Consider the following 23,579-nt stretch of genomic DNA (forward strand, 5'->3'; position numbering starts at 1 on the left):
TGTTAATTTGATAAATGTTATTTATTGATAGGGTTGCATGGGGTGGTATTGTTACGTGACCCATAAGAGGATTCATTTGCTTAGATTGACGTGAAAAAATGTAGAAAGATGTAAACATAATCTTTTTTGAACAATATGCTATCTCTTGTGACACATCTTATAGTGTAAGAAAGGTCATTGACGCTGTGTGTTAATATCATGTAACAATCATAAATGCTAAACTTGATCTTTATGTATGTATGTGCGTATATATAGATATATATATATATATATATATATATATATATATATATATATATATATATATATATATATATATGTATATATATATTATTTTTAGACAATATAGTAAGACATAAAATACACCACTGTGATATTTTAGGAACTCATTCTTCCTTTCATCAACCTTACCCCCCCTTTTTTTTTTTACAGTAATTGATTAATTTCTTCCTTCACAGAATTGCAAGACGACCAGTAGAAAGCCGGAAAGCAAACTTTCTCTTTTAGAAGATATCCAGTCGTTATTTCACATTCAATACCACATGTTTTCTCTCTTCCTGACAGACAGTCAATGAGAGTCAAATAACGAAAGCACAGAGGGATGCGATGACTTGCCACTATTAATACGTACCTGAGATATACCTTCTCCCCCCCCAGAAAAAGAGTTATGACTTAATTGCACTGGACACAGAGACCCAAATTTCCGGGCGCGGGGAACAGTAGTAGGGATTCTCGGTTTTAATCTGGGGCACGAGGTGTGACTGGAACAAGTCTCTCAGACGTGTGTATTTTCAGCTATTCTGGTCCTTTGTCTCTGTCTTTCTGTATTGTTCTTCTCTTCTTCTTCTTCTTCTTCTTCTTCTTCTTCTTCTTCTTCTTCTTCTTCTTCTTCTTTCCGTAAGGGGGTAGTGCCGTCAGTACACCTCATGGTTTGCACTGTAGGCATTACTTAAGGTTCTTTGCAGCATGCGTGCCTTCGGCCCCTAGCTGCAACCCTTGTTCCTTTTACTGTACCTCCTTTCATAATCTCTTTCTTCCATCTTACTTTCCACCCTCTCCTAACAATCGATTCATAGTGCAAAACTGCAAAAGGTTCTCCTCCTACTACACCTTTTAAACCTTTTACTGTCAGTTTCCGTTTCAGCGCTGAATGACTTCGTAGGTCCCAATGCTCAGATATCAGAAAAGAAAGAATAGATTAGCAAATGAACGAATAAATAGATAGAAATATAAGTAAATGACAAAATCCAAGAAGAATTGATTAATTCCATTTGGATCGAAGAAAGAGCGAACTTACAATATTCAAGCATTTTGGAGAATGTACAAAATTACAAACATTGTGGCTTTTTTTTCTGTACTTTCCCTAAAAAGAGCCAATGACTGCAGCTGATTACAACTCACGGTGTTTACTCGCTTGTATATCGCATAAAATAATACCATATTTATCTGTAGCTCAAAATCTGTAAGCGAGATACGTAACTGACACTGTGAGATACGATGCGTTCTGCATCGGAGGAGCTTAATGCCAGTAATTCGTCAATTACAGATTTTGTAAGCCTTTTATATCTTTCTCGTTTAGTGGTAACAATTTTTATTGTGCTGTGGTATATCTTGTTTTCTGGTTTAAAAATTCCCACGATGTGATGATAATTAGAGATTGATTAATGAGAGGCTTTCTTTTTATTATTATTATTATTATTATTATTATTATTATTATTATTATTATTATTATTATTATTATTATTATTATTATTATTATTATTATTGGAGAAACGAATCCACAGCTATATATGGGTACAAATATACTTTAAAATATTTTAAAATATATTTGTCCCCATACATAAGAATGGATTTGTTTCTTCATTTCAAAATTCATGCCACTGTGTTTATTATTATTATTATTGTTATTATTGTCCCATACATAAGAATTGATTTGTTTCTTCATTTCAAAATTCATGCTACGGTGTTTATTATTATTATTATTATTATTATTATTATTATTATTATTATTATTATTATTATTATTATTATTGTTGTTGTTGTTGTTGTTGTTGTTGTTGTTGTTGTTTTTGTTCGGATTATCATATGCGTAAACGGTTTTCGTCATTGGAAGTAGAGTTAATAAAAAGGATGCCTACTGTTGAATTAAATATTTTGCATTTCTCTGCAGAAATAGACAAAAATAAGCATCACCACCAAAGTAGGATACAGATTTCGTATCTCAAAGTATAGCAAGATATAAAAAAAGGGATATTTATTAATGAGTTAAATTTACCTACTGATGAATTGAATATTATTTTATCCTCGCAAAGAAGAAATAGAGAAGAAGAAGAAGAGGGAGAAGATGAAGAAGAAGATTGTCACCAAAAAAAAAAAGGGGGGGGGATTTATCATTCCCGTGACTCCATAATTCTTACGGAGTGATGCGCAAAATGTAGAACCGCGATTAATAACGTCACGGTTAATCTAGAAGCGGGCGAGTGTAGAACAGATAAGTGGCACTCTTGAGATACAGTCTCTCAGAGAATAAACGGCTTAATGACCGGTTGAAGCCCTGGCAGTTGCTCGTTCGTTGCAACATTCAATCACGGATCGCCAGCTGCTTTCTAATTTTCGATATTTTTCGGGGCGTTCGCCGATAGTTAAAAAAGCATCTACGTCATTCTCGCCTTGTTATTTTCAGCCATACTAAGCATCAAGGACTCTTGCTAAGCATGTCTTCTTTCCTCGCTGTTATTCAGGATCGTCGTCAGCGGAACGGCGCGTTAAAGGAATGGTGTCATTATCTCGGAAACTTGTGATCAAGGTCTTATCGAATGCAAAAAAGGCGGTCGTATCTGTTAGGGAACCTGCAGTCTTTTTATTTTCTTTCTTTTTGTCGATCAAGAGTTTCTTGTAAGAGATATATACATACATACATATATATATATATATATATATATATATATATATATATATATATATATATATATATATATATATAAATATATATATATATATATATATATATATATATATATATATATATATATATATATATATATATATATATAGAGAGAGAGAGAGAGAGAGAGAGAGAGAGAGAGAGAGAGAGAGACAATAATAGCATAGATAAGAAGAGGAAAGGAATAAAAGATCATATTGTATATATGTGTGTGTGTATGTATGTATATATATATATATATATATATATATATATATATATATATATATATATATATATATATATTTAAAGTAATATCTTGATGGATAATGCAAAGGACAAATGTCAAAATAAGAAATCATGAAAATGTGGAGAAAAGGGAAGGATTAAAGTAGGATCCTATTGATTCATTGGTTAATGATTTTATAAAGTTACACTGTAGCGCCGTGAATCCTGCAGGATACTCGTGAAGCTTAACCACAGGATTTCACGGTTAAGGATATTCGTACCGGCTGTATGATGAGGAGGGACACAGCTCTTGGTGTTATGCAGCATCTTCAATTCAGTATTGAGAGGATCGTATACCCTTCCCTAGCGGCTTGCAGTTCCTTACTATTAATGTCAGTCAGTGTAGCCTTGATTTACTGAATTGCAGCACTTAATACTTCTTGTTATTTACTATAACCCAATAGACCTTTATAGGAAGGAAAACGAAGCCGGAATCATTAAAATATAAGAAGTTTCTATTTTGTAGTATTTAGTTTGAAATTCGTTTTATTGAGATGCCTATCAAGAGAGCTAAATTGATTCGGTTTCCTTTGTAATGTTATTGAGAAGTATTTAATTCGTTTATTTCCTCTACTTCTTCGTCCTCTTGTTATGATCTTCATGTTCTTCTCAGTCGGCATCCTTTTTCAGTGACCGGCTGTTCCTATGACAACGTCATTTTGTTACTATTTAGAATAAATACGAATTCTGTTGATAACATTCGTAATGCCCCAATGAGAGAATTTGTATATAGGAATTTGATGTCCTTCAGTAAAACGCTATAGGGACAGCAAGCTCGCTATACAAAATAACTTTTCAACATACATTTCCCTGTAAACTTGGTGATAATTATTATGGTTTTTTTTGTAAAAATTACAATCTGTGAGGTTGAATTTTCCCAATAATTAGGAACAATGATATCCCATATGTATAGGTTACATTTTCTAGGAATTTAGTGGAAGACTAAAAAGTCAAATAAACAAGTGAAAAATGAGCCGAAATTTCTTCTGTGCAATCGAGTTTTCTATACAGCCGCTACAGCGTATAATCAAGGCCACCGAAAATAGATCTATCTTTCGGTGGTCTCGGTATAATGCTGTATGAGCCGCGGCCGATGAAACTTTAACCACAGCCCGGTTATGGCCTATCCTATATCGTTGCCAGAAGCACGATCATGGCTAACTTTAACCGTAAATAAAATAAAAAATACTGGGGCTAGAGGGCTGCAATTTGGTATGCTTGATGATTGGAGGGTGGATGATCAACTTACCAGTTTGCAGCCCTCTAGCCTCAGTAGCTTTTAAAATCTGAGGGCGGACAGAAAAAAGTGCGGACGGACAGACAAAGCCGTCACAATAGTTTTCTTTTACAGAAAACTAAAATTAGCCCAGCTGCCAATAGTGCTACCTTTATTACTATACGGCCATGAATCATAATGTGACAATGAAGCCATATCTAAAAGTTATGTCGATTCGAGAATAAAGCTTTAAGAAGAATATTAGGAGTCATATACCACGATAGGTTAAAGAATGATACTATAAGGGAAGTTACGGAAGCTCCATTTGTAAGTGAAATGATGAGATGATGGTGTGCCTTTGAAGATGGCTTGGACATGTCCTTCGCACAACCCTTGGGGGAATAGTACGTGTTAGTGTCAACTGGGCACCTCTGGGAACCTCTGGCCACCAACTTGGATGAGAATCATGAGAAGGGAAGCTGGAGATGAGTGGAGATTTGTGGAAGTGAAAGCAAAGGAGAGACATGATTGGTGGCATTTCACAGAGGCCCTTTGTTTCGTATGGCGTTTAAGGCGATAATAATAATAATAATAATAATAATAATAATAATAATAATAATAATAATAATAATAATAATAATAATAATAATATATTGCCGTGGAATGAGGATTACTTGATTTTTTGAGAGAGGGACAGCCATAGATTTATTGATGAAATAAGCTCGTGCCAAGTGTGAGAGAGAGAGAGAGAGAGAGAGAGAGAGAGAGAGAGAGAGAGAGAGAGAGAGCATAAATTCTGAAAAAGATTCCCAAACTACTCAAGGAGACGGTATGACCTAATGCCCAAATTCGTTGATAATGCACCTCCATATTCAGTCGTTATAGGTAACCATGGTGATATCGCTATGCAGTCAGAACAAGTAAAATATTGTTTGAAATATTCGTACTGTTTAGACATGAGCCAAATGTTCGGCATATCTCTGATGTATTGGTGATGCAAAGAGAGTCAAGTTGTGGGATTTCTTACCTTTACCTGTCAAGTGCCTCATGTCTGTCAGTCAACGTTATTTCACTTCCGAGGTTTCATCAGGTGAGGCGAGGAAGTTGTACAACTAAGACCACGCCCCCTTTTTGATTGACAGTTAATTGTTTAATTTCTGTTTTACGCCACGCCCCCTTTCTTTTTTATTTAGAATGGAAGATAGCTGATCTTGACTTATTCTCTCTCTCTCTCTCTCTCTCTCTCTCTCTCTCTCTCTCTCTCTCTCTCTCTCTCTCTCTCTCTCTCTCTCTCTCTCTCATTTTATTAACAGTTAATTTATATTCTTTCACTGTCCAAAATATTAAATCGTGATTGAACCCAAGCTATAAAGCTGATCTTGACTTATTCTCTCTCTCTCTCTCTCTCTCTCTCTCTCTCTCTCTCTCTCTCTCTCTCTCTCTCTCTCTGAAAAGGATGGTAAAATAAGGGTGCGTTCACTTAAATTCATTTCTGACTATAGCGGTGATTTAGGTACAGGGTAGTTCGACAACTGTTGTGGCTTGCAGGCGGATGTGGTAAGAAGGAGGAAAAAATAATAGAGTGAATTATGGCATCTCCATATAAAATATATAAGCTCTTATCACAAATGGAAGGACCTCGACGAGGTAGCATCTATCCAGTAAATTGAAACTATTAGTCAGATTTACCAAATATTCTCTTCTCTCTCTCTCTCTCTCTCTCTCTCTCTCTCTCTCTCTCTCTCTCTCTCTCTCTATATATATATATATATATATATATATATATATATATATATATATATATATATATATTTTATATATATCTCATACATACATGGAAATGTATATGCGCAAAATACTAATTTGTATGTCAATATACGAACAGACTTTGATTTCCAAGTATAGCATATATATATATATATATATATATATATATATATATATATATATATATATATATATATATATATATATATATATATATATATATCATTCGTTCCGTTAACTTGCATTTTCTTGATTAAAATACTTCCTCCAGAACTGCACTACTTCAGGAGAAAATATATGATTAAACGCAAGGTCGGAAAAGCTTTCCAAAAATGTGAAATTCTTTTACTTTCCAAAGCTAATGCTGAAATACTGTAGATTAGATAGAAAGAAACGAATTTTTCAGATTTTTGATAAGGGAACTGTACAGTACTCTTGATGTAACTTTAATTTTAGCAATTCTTTTAATAAGGGATGATATTTTAAATTTTTATTAGAGTTAATAGGGTCTAAGACATTTTAACATCGACAAAATCTGTATGAATTTGTTACAGGTCAATTTTTTATTTTCGTTTCAAGTTAATCCTTTGGCATTTCAGTGATGGAAACGTATATTATCGTTTTCCCAGCTCCCGAGGTTTTCCCCTGTGGATAAGGACCCCTCGGTAAAATTTGGGTTCCAGGGGAAGTAATAGAAGAGGGGGTTCCTCTGCTGGACCTGTGACCCGAGGCTCCCTCCGGAATCCCCCGAAGATTACCTCTAGCATTACAGTAAATTCGATTTACTGTAATACTGGAAATGAGTTACACGACCCAGCTCCTACGTCCTGTTGTCTGAAATTCATCGAAGACTCTCTGTTCATTCAATAACAGGTTTTGAGGTCGTTTTGGATCGCTTTGGCTCCGAGGTCTTCGAAGTGGTTCCAATTTCAGTCTCGGTTTCGGTGACGCGATGGAACGGTTAACTGGATGGACCCAGTGTCTTCAAGGAATCTCAGGAAATGGGAGCCAAAATACGCCAATGGAAAATTAGTAATAACAATCCTATGGCAATTCTGGAGGGACTATAGGATCCTCATTCGGTAGAGGGCCTCTCTTTAGAGATGGTTCCTAGGGGACCCTGAAGGCCAATGTTATATAAGAATGGGTCTCTTCCCTGGCTGAGCTGGGTATCTCTGGTGCCCAAGTTTGACTGAGGGACCCTTCCCCAAAGCTCTTTGCAGAAACCAAGGGGAAATTTTAGGTTTTGGAAAGCAACGACGCATCTTTACGTCAAAGGAATCAGAAAGGGTTAAAATGCCAGAAAATGTTGATAAGATTTCCTGCAACCTGTTTCCATATCCGTAGGAAATGAAGGAGTTAAATATTTAGAGTAAAACATACCCAGTTTAAAGGGTAAAACAATATCTCTTTTCTTCAGAATTACTCATTTTTCTGAAATAACGCCGCAACTTCTACCGATCATTAGGAGATATTTATTCATTTTGTCGTCATCGAGTGCAAAATCTCATTAACTCCATAAGTAGGATCTAACCAACAGAATAATGCAAAGTCATTATTGGAACTATAAATGTACCCTTCGTTTTTGGGATAAGTATTTCGTACAAACCTGTCATGGTAGCATATGACCTACCTGATAAAGATCTTGACACTGCAATGCTTTTTGCTGACCCATACCTTCACAGATACATACATACACGTTTTATTATTATTATTATTATTATTATTATTATTATTATTATTATTATTATTATTATTATTATTATTATATAGAAATCGTTCTTGTGGAGTAGAGAATAACTACAGCTTGACCTTGCGTCTTTTTTGTCAGTCAGTAACAAATAAAAAAAAGAACCACAGAATGATGCTGTACCCGGTCTTGTTTGTGATTACTAAAATTCTCTTCGTAATATGATTGTACCTCTTTCTCTCTCTCTCTCTCTCTCTCTCTCTCTCTCTCTCTCTCTCTCACACAGTACTGTATCTGACCTAGAAAAACAAGCGTAGAATTGCTACTTTCGACAAAGAATGTGTTGCTGACATTCAATACTCTCTCTCTCTCTCTCTCTCTCTCTCTCTCTCTCTCTCTCTCTCTCTCTCTCTCTCTCAGTTTTGCATATAACATAGAAAAAGAAAGCGTAAGAATGGCTACTTTCGACAAAGAAATGTACTGCTGACAATCAACTCTCTCTCTCTCTCTCTCTCTCTCTCTCTCTCTCTCTCTCAGTTTTGTATATAACTGAGAAAAAGAAAGCGTACGAATGGCTATTTTCGATAAAGAAATTTACTGCTAACAATCAACGTTCTACCCTGAACTGGTGACGAGTTGCGAGGAAAACATTGTAGCATCGTCAGGTGATGTCAACGCTCTCCAAAGCAGACAGTTTTCAAAAATTCTTGGCTGCTTGCAGCTACGTTCTCGGAATCGACGAGGTTACACCATAGCTGGGAAAAGAATATTTACTTACCCCTGGAAGTCTCGTCATTTTCCGATATTTTGAGGCTATAACGACGTAAGGCTAACGACGTTAGCTCACGGCCTCCGTAGTAGTAGTAGTAGTAGATTGGCTCGTGATTCACAGCGAATCTTGAATGAGAGGTATTTAGTTACCTCTCATTTGCATATCATAAGCTTACTATTCCTATCCAGAAATTCATTCAGAAGTTCAAGCGAAGGTGCAATGCATTACATGCGTTACTACCCTAAAACTATTCTCCTTTATCTGTTTGTTAATTTATTTTTTTTTTCTTTTTTCAATAAGTGGAGCCTCTTCTCTCTGTATTTCCCTTTACCTCCTCTTACTTCTTCCCAAATGAACACCTTAATATTCTTTGGAAGCTTGAATTTCAAGTCCGTGGCCCCTTTGGTGGGATTGTTCCATATGAACAGTTTCTGAAGAGCTTGGTTTTTAACAAAAAACTGGCCTGTTTAGTAAATCTTCGAAATCAGATGGTTTCCTCTTTCATATCTAGGGAGAGAAGGAGAAAAAGAGGAGCTATAACCACTCTTGATCAGATTAAATAGAAGAGTATGTAGAAATAAAAATACTATTTAGTAAGTGAAAAATACGTTTCCTATTATGAGTATAATGTTACAAGAACTTTCCTAGCCAATCTCTTCCTAAATTCTCAGTGGCTATTGCTTCCCTTGTGAAGCATATACTATAATAGGTACTAAAAGCTGGAAGCCTAACGAAAGAAGCAACATTGTTGGCATCCTGCAAGGGACTGCCTTAGTACCCTTTGCGTTTCCTCTCGTCCCTCCAGAAAAGGAGCTTACGTTTACCCTTGAAGTGGAAAGCTTAATCATGCAATCTTTACCACTACTTTTGAGAATTAACAGCCATTTTTAACAGCCATTTGTAGCATGTGTGCTTTCAGCCATTGACAAATCACTAAATAACCTCTGGGGCTGTTCATTTCGCAAGATTTATGGACAGCAGATGAATGATGATGATAATGCGGTACTATTTTGGGGGCTGGGCGCTCGGAATGAGAATGAAAGAACGGAGACTCTTCACCCTTAAGCATTGCTTTTGTGTTCCCACATCCGCCCCGAAGTAGGAACGAATTATTCTTACCTGAGACCGCCCAGGAGCTAACGGTAACCTGTGACTGCTGACTGTGACTGAGAAATGAAAGACATACAAAGGTGGAATCAGTTATCTTTATTTCTTTATTTATTTATTTATTAGTAAGCAAGCGTTCGATTATCAAAATGCTTGTCCGGGTGCCATTTTCATATATATTTATAGGCTATACATACAAAAGTTTTTAAGATGCTGTATGGAACGAAAAAAATTCACAGGTAATGAATGAGTCCCATGTGATGATAATCATTACTAGGATTAACATCTATGCTCGGTAAAGTTCAATGAGGAAAAATGGTAAAATGGTCCTATGATAAAATTTTTTTGACTTTCGAATTTTTGTTTTGATGAAAACAACTAGCATTTTCATAGCCGGGCAGTTAGACCTATATTTTTTTTATTAATTTTTCTTCCATGCAAAATATTTGTTCACACCTTGAAATGCATTGTTATTCTCTCAAGACAAACCAACTTCGGCTTGGTCGTACATCACTTGGCAAGTACTTTGTAACAGAAGCCAGACAGATATTTATCAGTGAAGATTGCCAGGAAATATTTTTCTCCCTCTACAATCACGATACCGCAGAGGTTAAGAAAAGCTCGGGCCTCATTTATAAGAGCAGTACTTGGTCTTCAATAACCATATTATGCAGTTTATTGAGAGCGCTACTTAATGATACACAGTGTTAATATTGAAGCAGAGAAATTTTAAAGAGGAAACGCGCACGACAAATAGTTTGAGAAAATGGTTTAACCACTTTGAATGAAAAAGTAATTTTGAACGAAAAAAAAATGTAATTTTGAACAAACAATTAATTTTGAACAAAAAAGTAATTTTGGACGAAAAAGTAATTTTGAACAACAACAACAACAACACAAGAGGTAATTTTGAACGAAAAAGTAATTTTTAACAACAACAAAAACAGGTAATTTTGGACGAAAAAGTAATTTTGAACAACAAAGTAATTTTGAACAAAAAAGTAATTTTGAACGACGAAGTAATTTTGAACACCAAAGTAATTTTAAACAAAAAAGTCATTTTGAGCAAAAAAGTAATTTTGAACAATAAAGTCATTTAGAACAAATACCTAGAAAATTTTTTTTGAAAGAAATGCCTAGAAAACAAATATTCTTCAATGAAATCTGGAATATTTTAAAGTAATTCCCTTCTGCTTTCTGTATAGAAATACGAGGCAGAAAACTGCAGACCCAAGAGTCTACATAAAAGGCCACACTTCGAAGCGAAATCATCGAATTCATCTCCTTTTCCGTGGCGAAGAATACTCGCTTCATCCGGCAACCCATTCATTCACCCTCTTCGCTACGAGGGAATGAAACAAAGCGCTCGGGAATGTCCTCTCCGAAACTAGTAAGTTCCGAAGTGCGTCGTTTTAGCCAACTCCTCCTAACTTCCTGGAGTGGGATGTTTGAATATCGTGTGAACTCCGTCGCGCCCTGCCCTCCTTCTGCAGACAAATGGGGCCGCGGGTATGTGCGTTGTGCTACGTGGGACGTGGCCCAGTTGCTAGCCGGGCGAAAGAATAGATTTAGGAAAGTATCCGGATAAATACCCTGCAGTCCGAAAATGTCCATAAGAGACCTGCTGGTGTTTTAATGCTTATTATTATTATTATTATTATTATTATTATTATTATTATTATTATTATTGTGTAATAAAAATCCACAATTATAGTAAACTATATTACTGTTTAATATAGTTCGCTATATAATTGTGGATTTTTATCACACATTGTTTTTCACGAGATTGTGAATTTCTTAGCATTGTTATTATTATTGTGTGTGTATTATTATTATTATTATTATTATTATTATTATTATTATTATTATTATTATTTTGTCTATCGCAGTCATCCTATTCGACTGTTTTTTCAGTGTGGGTGGGTCCCGGGTTGCATCCTGCCTCTTAGGGAGTCCATCCACTTTTCTCACCATCTGCGCTGTTTCTAGTAGCACACTCTTCTGCATGAGTCCTGGAGCTACTTCGGCATCTATTATTATTATTATTATTATTATTATTATTATTATTATTATTATTATTATTATTATTATTAACGTTGAAGAAAGTCATAAGGAAAAAATTGAAAAGATTCAATATAGGATTAATTCGCACGCTGCAGCCATCCTTTTTAACAGGACATGCTTAAGAGGGAGTCTACTTATTTCTAATAATAAATAATAATAATAATAATAATAATAATAATAATAATAATAATAATAATAATAATAATAGGAAGGAAGCAGACCCTCTCTTAAACATGTCTTGTTACAAAGGACGGCTGCATCTTGCGAATTGATCTGATAGTAAGGTTTCTCAATTTTTCTTATAATTCGCTTCTCTTGTACGTTAATATTGGTCGACAGCTGGCCAGTCTTCATATTTTGGCGAATATAAGCGGCGTTTATATAATAAAATAATAATAATAATAATAATAATAATAATAATAATTATTATTATTATTATTATTATTATTATTATTATTATTATTATTATTATTATTATTATTATTATTATTATTATTATTGCTGTCTCCACGGTGTTTAATTTATATAGTGTCTTCTCTGTTCCTCTTACAATCTTATCATCAGCACGTAGCTGGTATATCAAGTTTCCTGAGGATATATAAACTAGATATACCAGCTGCATGCTGATGAAAAAATTGTTAGACGAATAGAGAAGACTCCATATAAATTAGATACCGTGTAACAGCAATAATAATAATAATAATAATAATAATAATAATAATAATAATAATAATAATAATAATAATAATAATAATAATAATTATTATTATTATTATTATTATTATTATTAGAAAATGCTCATGGTAGCATGAGTTCTTAAAATGGAGAAACAAATCCACATTAATATAAATATATATATTTAAAGATAAAAAACTTTACAGTTTTATCTTTAAATATATGTACATATACATAAATGTGATTTGTTCTAATATTATTATTATTATTATTATTATTATTATTATTATTATTATTATTATTATTATTATTATTATTCAGAAGATGAAACCCTATTCACATGGAAACAAGCCTCCTAGCCATAGACTTGAAAATTCAAGCTTTCCAATGTTATTATTATTATTATTATTATTATTGTGTATTATTATTATTATTATTATTATTATTATTATTCAGAGAAGATGAGCCCTATTCATATTGTACCCACCACAGGGCCATTGACTTGAGTTCAAGCTTCCAAAGAATAAGGTACTAGTATACAGGGGATCAAAGTTATTGCAAAGGGAATTTGTCGAGTCACGATCTTCCGAGAAACGATTCGGTACAGCAATGGACGTTGTTGTAAATTGAACGAAATAAAAACTTTCCTCATTTCTTTGCCCAGTTTCTCTTAATGTGGTTTTCACATTTGCACGACTGTGAGAACTCTTCTCAGTTTTGTGATCAGTGTATCAGAATATTTTGAAACTAGACATTCTTGACGCCAGGAGTTGTTTGGTTCTCAAATTTTTGGTATCGTTTACTATCCCCAGCAGATTGTGATAGATCACCAGTACCCCCACCCCATTCCTCTTCAGTTATGTGAAGTTATATTGTATAAGAAAGAAAAATATTGGAATGCTTAATTTCTAATGCATTTTTATGTATGAAATTAATTTCACTTTTACTCAAGTCTCAAGAAATGAAGAATTTTGATTTTAAACATTATTCCTTTGACAAAGAATTAAAATTAAAGCATTGTTACTTTCATTACAAATTGGAGTTAAAGTGTCTCGTTACCCCCCAGAAATGGTTTTATTACCCCCACGGGGGTAGTTACCCCCAGTTTGAAAACCACTGGTAGACAGCCATGAATTGAAAGTGTATGCACATTTTACGAAAAGGCTAGTACGACAGGCAATCGAATGTCTTTATCTAGCCCAGCCCTGAAGCAGAAAAAGAACACAGATAAATGTGAGCAAATATCATTTGTTATGATTATGATGTGTAGCAAGACTCTCTGGATTCAACTTTATATACATTTTTTATGTATAAAACACAGAATACGGGGATAAGAAATTTCTTTGATAGAACTGTCAGGTACTGTAAGATTTGTGAATTTTATTCCGTTTAATTCTGCAAAGAGATGTAAGTTTATATGGTATTTATTTATATACCCACACACACACATATATGTATATATGTGTGTGTGTGTGCGTGTGTGTCTTTGTTTGTGTGTATGCATATGCATATATATCAATGATGTTAAATTCTGAATTACTTAAGACTTCTACAAATCAGTGAAAGTACTTTTAATGTCCACAGTCGGGAGAGCAATACAATATAAATATTCTAGCCTTGAACTTATCTATGGATATTATAAGTACGGAATACGCAGAATAGACATCAGTGCCGAAAGATAACAATAATTACATCCAGAAATTTAGAATAATGGGTTATGAAATACAATAGTATATATAAGTTATCGACACGGCGATGTTAATTTACTTGGTAAGATATGCAGCTATATCAAAATTTAATACGTTATTGTATTTTTTTTTTTGCTTTCAGCGAGCGAAGAGAGGAGAGAAAGGAAGAGAGAGATTGAGGAGAGAGAGAGAGAGAGAGAGAGAGAGAGAGAGTGGGTAAAAACGATTTCTAATTCTTATTAAGGTTGCCCATATTTTAGCCATTCGCTAAATTCTATGTTCAGAGAACCTATGCTTTTACGACGGCTGTGAAGGAACCTTTGCGAGGAAGGGTCCTTATTAATTAGGGCGCCCCCTCCCCTACCCCCCCAACCGCTTCCCTTCCTCCCAACACCTCTTGCTATGAATTGGGCAATTGCGTTTTGCCCTCAGGGCCCGTTTTGTCCCTGTGGTTTCAACAGGGGTTACACTTAGTCACTCTGGTACTCTTACCAAGGCAAGAATGTATGGTATATCGTTCCCATACATATATATATATATATATATATATATATATATATATATATATATATATATATATATATATATATATATATATATATATACCCGCTAATGAATGCCCGTCCATGGAACGATAGAAGGCGAGAATACTATTTCTAAGCCATTACCGAAAAGAAGCGATAGCTATTATTGGTGTTTTCTTATTACTCTTCGACCATGAAAATGACGGAAGAATTATTATCACTTCTGTTTACTTGTTACTTATCATAATCTTATGTAATGTTTTACTTCACATTTCTTATTTCTATTTCTTGAGGGGGATTCGAAATTCTGTGCAAACTTGCCTTCTTTTGGGGTGGCGTTGTTCCCAGGTTCCTTTATATATTTCCCATCTTTTCCTAAATCTCATTTTCCCTTTTTTTATTAGGTTCTTTTGGGTCTCTGTCCCGCTCCCCGCCCGCCCCCCCACCCCCCGACCAATTTTGATATGGATTCCCCATTTCTTTCTGTTAATTCCCGTTTTATTTTCTCAGGAATTCCTCTTTCTCTGTCCTTAGATTTGTAAGTATATTCTCTGAGTGATTTTTTTTCACTATTTTTGAGAATGAAAGTCTTGTTTATTTCTCAATTTAATTTCCTAATTTTTCTTAATTTTCGTTATATTCCCTTCGTTCTTTTTTATTTTTGTACACTATTATTCGTCACTGTATTTCTTTTTCTTTAATAAAACTATAATTCCTAGCTTCTTATCGTAAAAATCGATTTCATTTCTTTTTCTTATTTTCCTGTTTTCTTTGCAGTCTCTTTATTGTATCATTCGTTCCAGGACTTTCTTTGGGCACTTGGTTTTTTTTTATTTTTTTTTAGTTCCCAAGCTCCTTTTCCTTAATTTTGGCTTCACTTTTACCTTAAGTCCCAAGTTGGTATTCGTTCAGGCCATGTCCTTTCTTTTACTAAAGTTCATTTACCGTTATTCATATTGTTCCCTCAAAATTTCTTGGTATAGTTAGATCTGACTCTTCTCAAACGTGCATTTGTTACTGTACGCAAAGTCTAATTGTACCTTTTTAAGATTTTTTTTTTCGTTTGGTTTAGGGCCTCGTAGAGACAACTTTATGGGTTACCTTTCAAAAAGATTGTAGTGTGTGAATGTAAAAGAATATTTATTATTTGTATTTTTAAATCTAATATATATATATATATATATATATATATATATATATATATATATATATATATATATATATATATATATATATATATCTTCTTCTTCTTCTTTTAACGTGCTTTTTTCCCATTTTTATATGGGTAAGCACGATGCCTTCTTTGAAGGACTTTTAATATATATATATATATATATATATATATATATATATATATATATATATATATATATATATATATATACATATATATTATATGCTATATGTGTGCATGTGTATGCATGTATGTATGCATGTGTGTACGTATGTATGTTTGACATATTAGGATGTTCTTAATCAATCGCTAACGTTTCACACAGAAATAGAAAATTACCAGTATTACGCACTACTGACCTGGAATTCAATATGACGTTAACTTAACGGTAGATACCGCGATTAATAACTAGCCCTCTTGTCGAGCACGGAATCGATCACGTATGCGCGAACAGCCTTCTGCTCTGTACATTAAAGATTATAAAGTAAATTTTGGTCCAAGGGACATCCACGTTTTCGAGGAAGGTAGAGGCAGCTTCGTTCACTTTAGAGATTTAGGATCTACTCAATAAACTTAAATAAAACACGAGATATCGAAGATTTTTTTAAAAATTGGAAACGAAGATTGACGGGAAATTTCATGAGAGAAGGTTCAGTATATTTAGATGTGTATTGATTACTTTTTTTTGGCAGCTAGCTATGCAATTATTCAGTAATTGTCCGTATAGTATAGCATATACTGGTGAATGTATGTACTGCATGTTTGTGACAACATAAAACGCGATACATTCTTATAAATATATTAACATTTAAACAAACTTAAACGCGCTTGAACGCTGTGTATTCGCATGTACGATGGAGAGAACGCAGATGATTAACAGGCAGAAGAGCGTGTAGCCTATATTGATAACAGGCGAGAACAGATAATGACAGGTCGACTTTCCGCGGAAAATGACAGGTGTTGACAGGTGATAAGAAGTCGGCTGGCCGATGTGATTACGCGAAAGCCAAATTTACCCTAGATTTGCAAATTATTGTTTAAACCTATAAAAAATAAGTAGAACTGTTAATATGGGCTTGTGGACTGTGTACGTCGGTCAAGAGTTAAAATTTCGAATTGCAAAGGCTTAGACAGACGTAAAATTAAAAGTGTTCATTATCTTGAATCAAGTGCATGTGTTTTTCATCTTACCATGCTGCGTTACCTGCACACATGCACGTAAACAGAGAGAGAGAGAGAGAGAGAGAGAGAGAGAGAGAGAGAGAGAGAGAGAGAGAGAGAGCATCTTCTTAAGTTACAAGTTTTTTCTTTAAAAGGCCCTGCTAATGTTATTGAGTTAATCAGTCGGCCTGTCATATAATATATGTAGAGTTTTATCATATCTTTAAGGGGAGTTTAATTAAATAAGAAAATTCTCTGGAGATTGTAAAGGACTTCTCGTTAAAAAAGAGAATTTATTATCTTTTAAGTTTAAAGAGAATAAGAGTAAATCGGGCGAGAACTTTGCGAATAAAATCAATGTTTTGTGATAACTTTTCACAGTAAAAATGTCTTCCCAATTTTTGTTCTTCTAAATAATTATATATATTTATATATATATATGTATATATATATATATATATATATATATATTATATATAATATATATATATATATATATATATATATATATATATATATTATATATATAAAAAATATATATATGTGTATGTATATATACATATATATATATATATATATATATATATATATATATATATATATATATATATATATATATATATATATACATATATATAAATATATATATATATATATATATATATATATATATATATATGTATATATATATATATATATATATATATATATATATATATATATATATATATATATATATGAATATATACATATATTGTTTACATATATACAATTCTTTGACTGAATTACTAGTTCTATATTTAGTAGCCTAAGAGATTAACTGTACATGGCTAGAGTAATTCTAAACATTATATTTTCATTTATGTTCACTTGCTTTAATCTGAATAAAGAAAAATTATCTTATATTTAAAAATAAACGAAAATATTGACACTTTTTTTCTCATGTCATCATAATCCCTAATCAGTTTATCATCGTGGACTACCACATTTAGGAAACAGGCCCACGGTATCTAATCACCTTAGAAGGATATGTCGCCGTGAAATCCTACTCCAAAAATAAATCAAAAAGACCAGCTGCTTATCTATCGAAGGACTCCCGTTGACGAGGGGAAGGATTATCTTACTCAGCAAAGTCCAGCGCGAAGGACTCCACCCGTGATTCTGTTAACTACCGGTGATAGAGTTCGTCATACGTACATCGGGCAATTGGGGCGCGGATGTCAGCCTCATTAACGGGCGCTTGACGGATTGCAGGTTCGACGACGGATTTCCATCAGCGAATTAACGAGAAGGGAAAGGAAGGCCTCGAGTTACGTGGCATCGGCGGTTCGGCCTCCAGAGAAGGCGATGACTACGAAGACGACGACGGTGATGACGAAGTTTCTTGTGCATTTCGAAGGTAGATCGGAAGAGGAAGAGGAGGAGGAGGAGGTGGAGGAGGTAGAGGAGGAGGAAGGGAGCAGGAGGTGGGCGTTCCCGACTCAGGTGTGATTATGACATGTGTGATGTACTGCTGCTTTTGCCGGTGTGTTGCGGGCAGGTGTGTCAGGATAGGTGCTGTGGGGGTGTGCTGGTAGTAACAACTGTAGTACACAGGTTGAAGTTGCAGCAAGAGGAGGAGGAGGAGGAGGAGGAGGAGGTGGTAGGAGGAAGGAGGCCAAGACGGAGGAGGTAAAAAGGGGAGGGGGAGGATCAGGAGGCGTGTCACCAATGATAAGAGCGAGGTTGGAATGCATGGGGCGGGCGGAGGAGAGTTGCCAACGGAGGGAGTTCCCCCTGGAGGAGGTCCGGGTGGGCGGTGCCAGTGCCGACTGATAGGGGCGGGGTGATCGCGGGTCGGAGTCCCCTTCCCCCCCTACCGCCACACTCCGGATCCGTGTCTGGTGGAGGAGGACGAGGAGGAGGAGGAGGCGGTCTAGAGCCCCGCCGCCGCTGCTGCTTCTGCTGCTGCGACGTCCCCTCCTCCTGCCAGGGTGGGTCCTCCTCCTTCCTGCCCGCACACCCACCGTCTGTCAGTTCGCCACAAGTCGTTAACTTGCCGCGCTGCTCACAGATGTCGCGGAAAGCGCGCTCTCGCCTGGCTGCTGCTGCTGCTGCGCATCCCCGGGGCCTCATGCTCTTATTTACGGTTTGTTTATAGTCGTGCATCGTCACATGGGCGCTCGGTGGGGCCAGGCGCGCTCCGGCTGCTCGTAATTTATCCGGACGGAGACGGTGGTCGGACAGTGGGAATAAGAAGGGTGCGAGGGTCGCTGGCGTAGTCCGCGGGACGGACTGACTGCCGCACTCGTTGGCTCGCTCTCTCGCTCTGTACCACACTTCCCTCTCTGTCTGTCTCTCTCTCTCTTTCTCTTTCTCTCTCTTTCTCTCGCCTTTTCTCTCTCTCCTTCTCTCCTTCTCTCCCTCTCCCTCTTCCTCTTCCTCTCTCTCTTCCTCTCTCTCTCTCTTTCTCTCTCTCTCTCTCTCTCTGTCTCTCATTATCCTGTTAACTTCCACTCATGCGCCCATTCCTATTGGTTGCTGTCAGTCACGTGGTAGTATTCGGAGGCCATATATGGAGTAATGTGCAAGTGCTAGAGAGGTTTTCCTTCGACTAGTATCCTAGTAGTGTCACCATAATTCATCGTCACCATCATCGGGTGGAACAGTGTCGGACACCAGGAGTAGGAGCAGGACTGCTTCTTCTTCTTCTTCTTCTTCTTCCTCCTCCTCCTCCTCCTCCTTCCTTTCGTTCGAAAGTTCGCTCGCGGAGCAAAAAAATTTCGAATCACCAGCAGCGGCCTTTTACGTGTAGCCACAGCCATGAGCTCCTACCAGTTCATAAACTCTATGTCGGCCTGCTACGGCCAGCGCGGCCAGGACGTCAGTGGACTCAATAACACAGACTATTACGGTGCTGCCCTCAACAGCTACAACAACTGCTACTCCCCTCCCCTGCAGCAGTACGGAGGATACACCCCGTCGGGCATCTCGGCCGCGCCCAACGGCAGCGAATTCGCCACAGGTGGCAATGGCGGGGCTTCCGTCACGTCGGCGGCCTCTTCGTCAGGAGGAGGGGCGGCGGCTGCGGCCGCGTCAGTAGGCACCCCGAGTGGCTCCGGCGGGAGCAGCACGCCTGCACCTTCCGCCCAGGGACGCCTACATCAGCCCTCCACCTCGCCTGCCGCGACGCCACAGGCGTCCACCTCTTCCGCCTCGTGCAAGTTCGCCTCCACCCCGGAGTCGACGGCGAATCCCGTGGGATCTCCACAGGACCTGTCTGTGTCGGCGGGGGGCTGCGGGCCCGGTTCCAGCAGCTCCGGAAGCGGCTCCGAACAGAACAGCTCTAGTCAGGGTGGTGGGGGCGGAACGAGCAATTCGGGCGGAGGGGGCGGCGAAGGCACCGAAGGTGGAGAGAGCCTGGAAGGGGCTTCGGGAAGTTCCGGAGGCTCCTCGTCAGGAAAACCTACGCCACAGATCTACCCCTGGATGAAGAGAGTCCATCTCGGCCAGAGTGAGTACAATTCATGAGATATGCAATGCCCCTGCTTTCTCTCAATCTCTCTCTCTCTCTCTCTCTCTATCTCTATCTCTATCTCTCTCTGTCCCTCTCTCTGTCTCTCGCTATCTCCCTTTCCCCTCTTTTCTCAAACCCCCATTTACAGGTTGTTTAAGAGAACTCACCATGTGCGAGTTGTAATGTTCTTTTAACTCAGCCGTGACGCGTAATGCTGCCTTTCTCAAGTTCTTAGGCCTCTCCTATAAATTAAGAAGGGAACCAGTAAAATAAATGTACCAAAGTGTGAACGAGTGTGTGATTTTATATGTATGTATGTATATGTGTATATATATATATATATATATATATATATATATATATATATATATATATATATATATATATATATATATATTTATACATATATATATGTATATCTGTGTGTGTATAAAAATCAAATTGAATGTGAATGAAATCTTTTAAAAGCCTTATTCATTCATCACCTAAACGATAATCACGTGGAAAAAAAAAAAACCCGAATTCACAATTCACCACAGTACCAATATTGTAACCCACCATTTTATTAGTCTTCACACCATTCGCGTACATCATTCAAAAGGAGTGCAATAAATGTGACAGAACGAGAGGGTGTCCATTAAAAAGTGGGTGGCGGTAGAATGGCTCTTTGGGTTTCGGGCGGGCGTGTGGGCACCACACCTCGTAAATATCAGAGAGAGAGAGAGAGAGAGAGAGAGAGAGAGAGAGAGAGGCCGTGTGCCCGACGCCGCCTAAACCCTTCCCCGCTCGTAAACTACTAAAAGTGCCTGTAACCCGTCTTAATAGGTGGCCGTGGTCACCTGTTTAATTGCCTGTTCATAGCACCTTGTCTCTCTCTCTTCCTCTCTTTCTCTCTCTCTCCTTTTTTATTATGTGTCTTGGCTCCCCATTTACGACCCCCTTTTTATAAGCCTTTCGTCACCTCTCTCTTTCTCTGTCTCCGAGTCAATAAAACAGAAGTTACGCCGATGTCGTTTTCTCCGACCGCGCTTAAAATCACTCTCTTTTGAGAAGCTGACCGCAAAGATTGGGCAGCAAGGGGGTCCCCTAAAGCAAAACCCAGAAGCCATAAATTCTATCGAGGGGCGAAAGGAGTGAGTGAATGTGTGTGTATAAGTGTAAGAGTGTAAGTGTGGTGGCCGAGTGTTTATGTGTTCTTCCGCATTGGAAGAAATGATAAAAAGAAGAGGGGTGAAGGATTGTGGTCCCGGTTGGTCCTTCTTCTTCTCCTCCTCCTCCTCGTTCTTTCGGGTAGGGTGTCAAGAAAGTGCCCCGGCGGCCGCATAACCAGGTTCTTTAATGAGTTTGAGACGCTTAGAAACTACCGACAAATTGTGACAACAAATAGAAGTCTCCAAAAGTCTCCACTGACGATTTATGTCCCGCTGGAGGAGATGGGGCGATGTTCGCCTGAGCGGGAGGAAAAAATGCCGTCCTCTCTCATCTCTCGGAGGAAGAAGCAAAAGTTCTGGAAAACTAGAAAACGAGTTTCTATTTTAATTGTAAATATTTTTATGGAAATGGTTCGTGTATCGAGGTGATTAATATTGATGGATCGTAGACATGAAGTTACAATGTAACTTGGTGCATGCGACATTCAGTTTCTCAAGTTCACGTTACGGTTCCAGTATGAGTATGATGTCTGTCAAATAAAAAATGATATAGAACATGAATCAGATCTCTCTCGAGATATTCCTAATATATTCTTAACAAAATATGCTGCAATTTTAGTGCTGTAGTTTTACCGATAAGCACAACAGATTACATAATCGCAATGGCGCCTTTTATGATAAAATACTGATATTGAAATTACGGTAACATTATAAGGAAATAGTGACTAAAAAGCTGTTGTTTTTGCGTATAGTGTCAAATTGTAAAAAAAAAAAAAAAAGATAAATTGTACTCAAAGGTATTCGCTAAGTGATTTATGAGTTTTCATATTTGCATGGAAAATTGTATGTATGTATATATATATATATATATATATATATATATATATATATATATTACTACTTTGTTCTACATTAGCAATCCATTGTTAATATTCATTCCTTTTTTTATCGATTTTAATTATTCCCATTCTTATTCCCATTCTTACACATTTTTATTCACAGAAAACGAAAAGAAAACCATATATTCCTAATCAGTATTCCGAAAATACTTTCCCATTTTTATTTTATGATTGCAATACATCTGTCACTTTGTGAGAAAAGACTCATCACATGTTTCAAAGCGCAGATTTCGTGTGTAATGCCCAGTGATCAAAAGCTGTTTGTACAAGTATTATCATGTATGTGTGTGTGTGTAATTTTGTATATATTATATTCACTTCTTCTTTTCTGTTTAGAATCATATTTATCACTTCATAATTCTTTGTTCTGTCCTCTGAAGTACCGCTATGTGATACACACACGTTCCCTAAAAAAAAATTATCTGATAATATTACAAAATCCGCATTGCAAGAAAGTCACGGTTTTGTAATTTATTATTTTTATTTTTTTTGTAGTTAAAGGCGTTACTTAGAACAGGCCACAAACTAAAAGTATATACTCACACATACATTTATGGAAAGCATCAAATAACAGCAGTTATTGTTAAAATATTGAAGATGATTTTTGTATGGTGCAATGTAATAATAATACAAGTGTATTGTATAATATTTATATATATATATATATATATATATATATATATATATATATATATATATATATATATGTATATATATATATATATATATATATATATATATATATATATATATATATATATATATATCTTCCCTTCATTGCAGTTATAATTCGCCCTAACAAAAGAAATTGTCTTATTTTCAGTTGAATGAGGACAAATTGGACATTGACTTCTACTGTAGTGGTCTGAGAAGTCTAGTTGTTCTTTGACGGATATCATTCAACATTTTTTTTCGTAAAGGAACCAGATCTATAAGTCGTAGATTTAATTTGATTGGTTATGTGTTGATCTGACTGGCGTCGCA

The 23,579-nt window shown here is 36.2% G+C and overlaps 2 protein-coding genes across 3 annotated transcripts in view; one reads left to right on the forward strand and one right to left on the reverse strand.

The window, feature by feature from the left end:
* LOC136847611 (uncharacterized) overlaps nucleotides 1–19,164 on the reverse strand; it is a 32,678-nt gene extending 13,514 nt beyond the window's left edge. The window contains exons 1-2 of the mRNA XM_067119327.1: nucleotides 18,909–19,164; nucleotides 18,364–18,529 (exon numbers count right to left, since the gene is read on the reverse strand). Coding sequence (XP_066975428.1) covers nucleotides 18,364–18,529; nucleotides 18,909–19,164 — 422 coding nt within the window. The remainder of the gene's footprint in view (nucleotides 1–18,363; nucleotides 18,530–18,908) is intronic.
* Scr (Sex combs reduced) overlaps nucleotides 18,171–23,579 on the forward strand; it is a 201,226-nt gene continuing 195,817 nt past the window's right edge. The window contains exon 1 of one of the 2 annotated variants that reach the window (XM_067119833.1): nucleotides 18,171–20,542. In XM_067119833.1, the coding sequence (XP_066975934.1) occupies nucleotides 19,852–20,542 (691 nt within the window). In that variant the 5' untranslated portion in view covers nucleotides 18,171–19,851. The remainder of the gene's footprint in view (nucleotides 20,543–23,579) is intronic. The other variant, XM_067119834.1, reaches the window with a different exon arrangement.

The sequence above is a fragment of the Macrobrachium rosenbergii genome, chromosome 17 (assembly GCF_040412425.1).
Source record: "Macrobrachium rosenbergii isolate ZJJX-2024 chromosome 17, ASM4041242v1, whole genome shotgun sequence".
NCBI lineage: Eukaryota > Metazoa > Arthropoda > Malacostraca > Decapoda > Palaemonidae > Macrobrachium > Macrobrachium rosenbergii.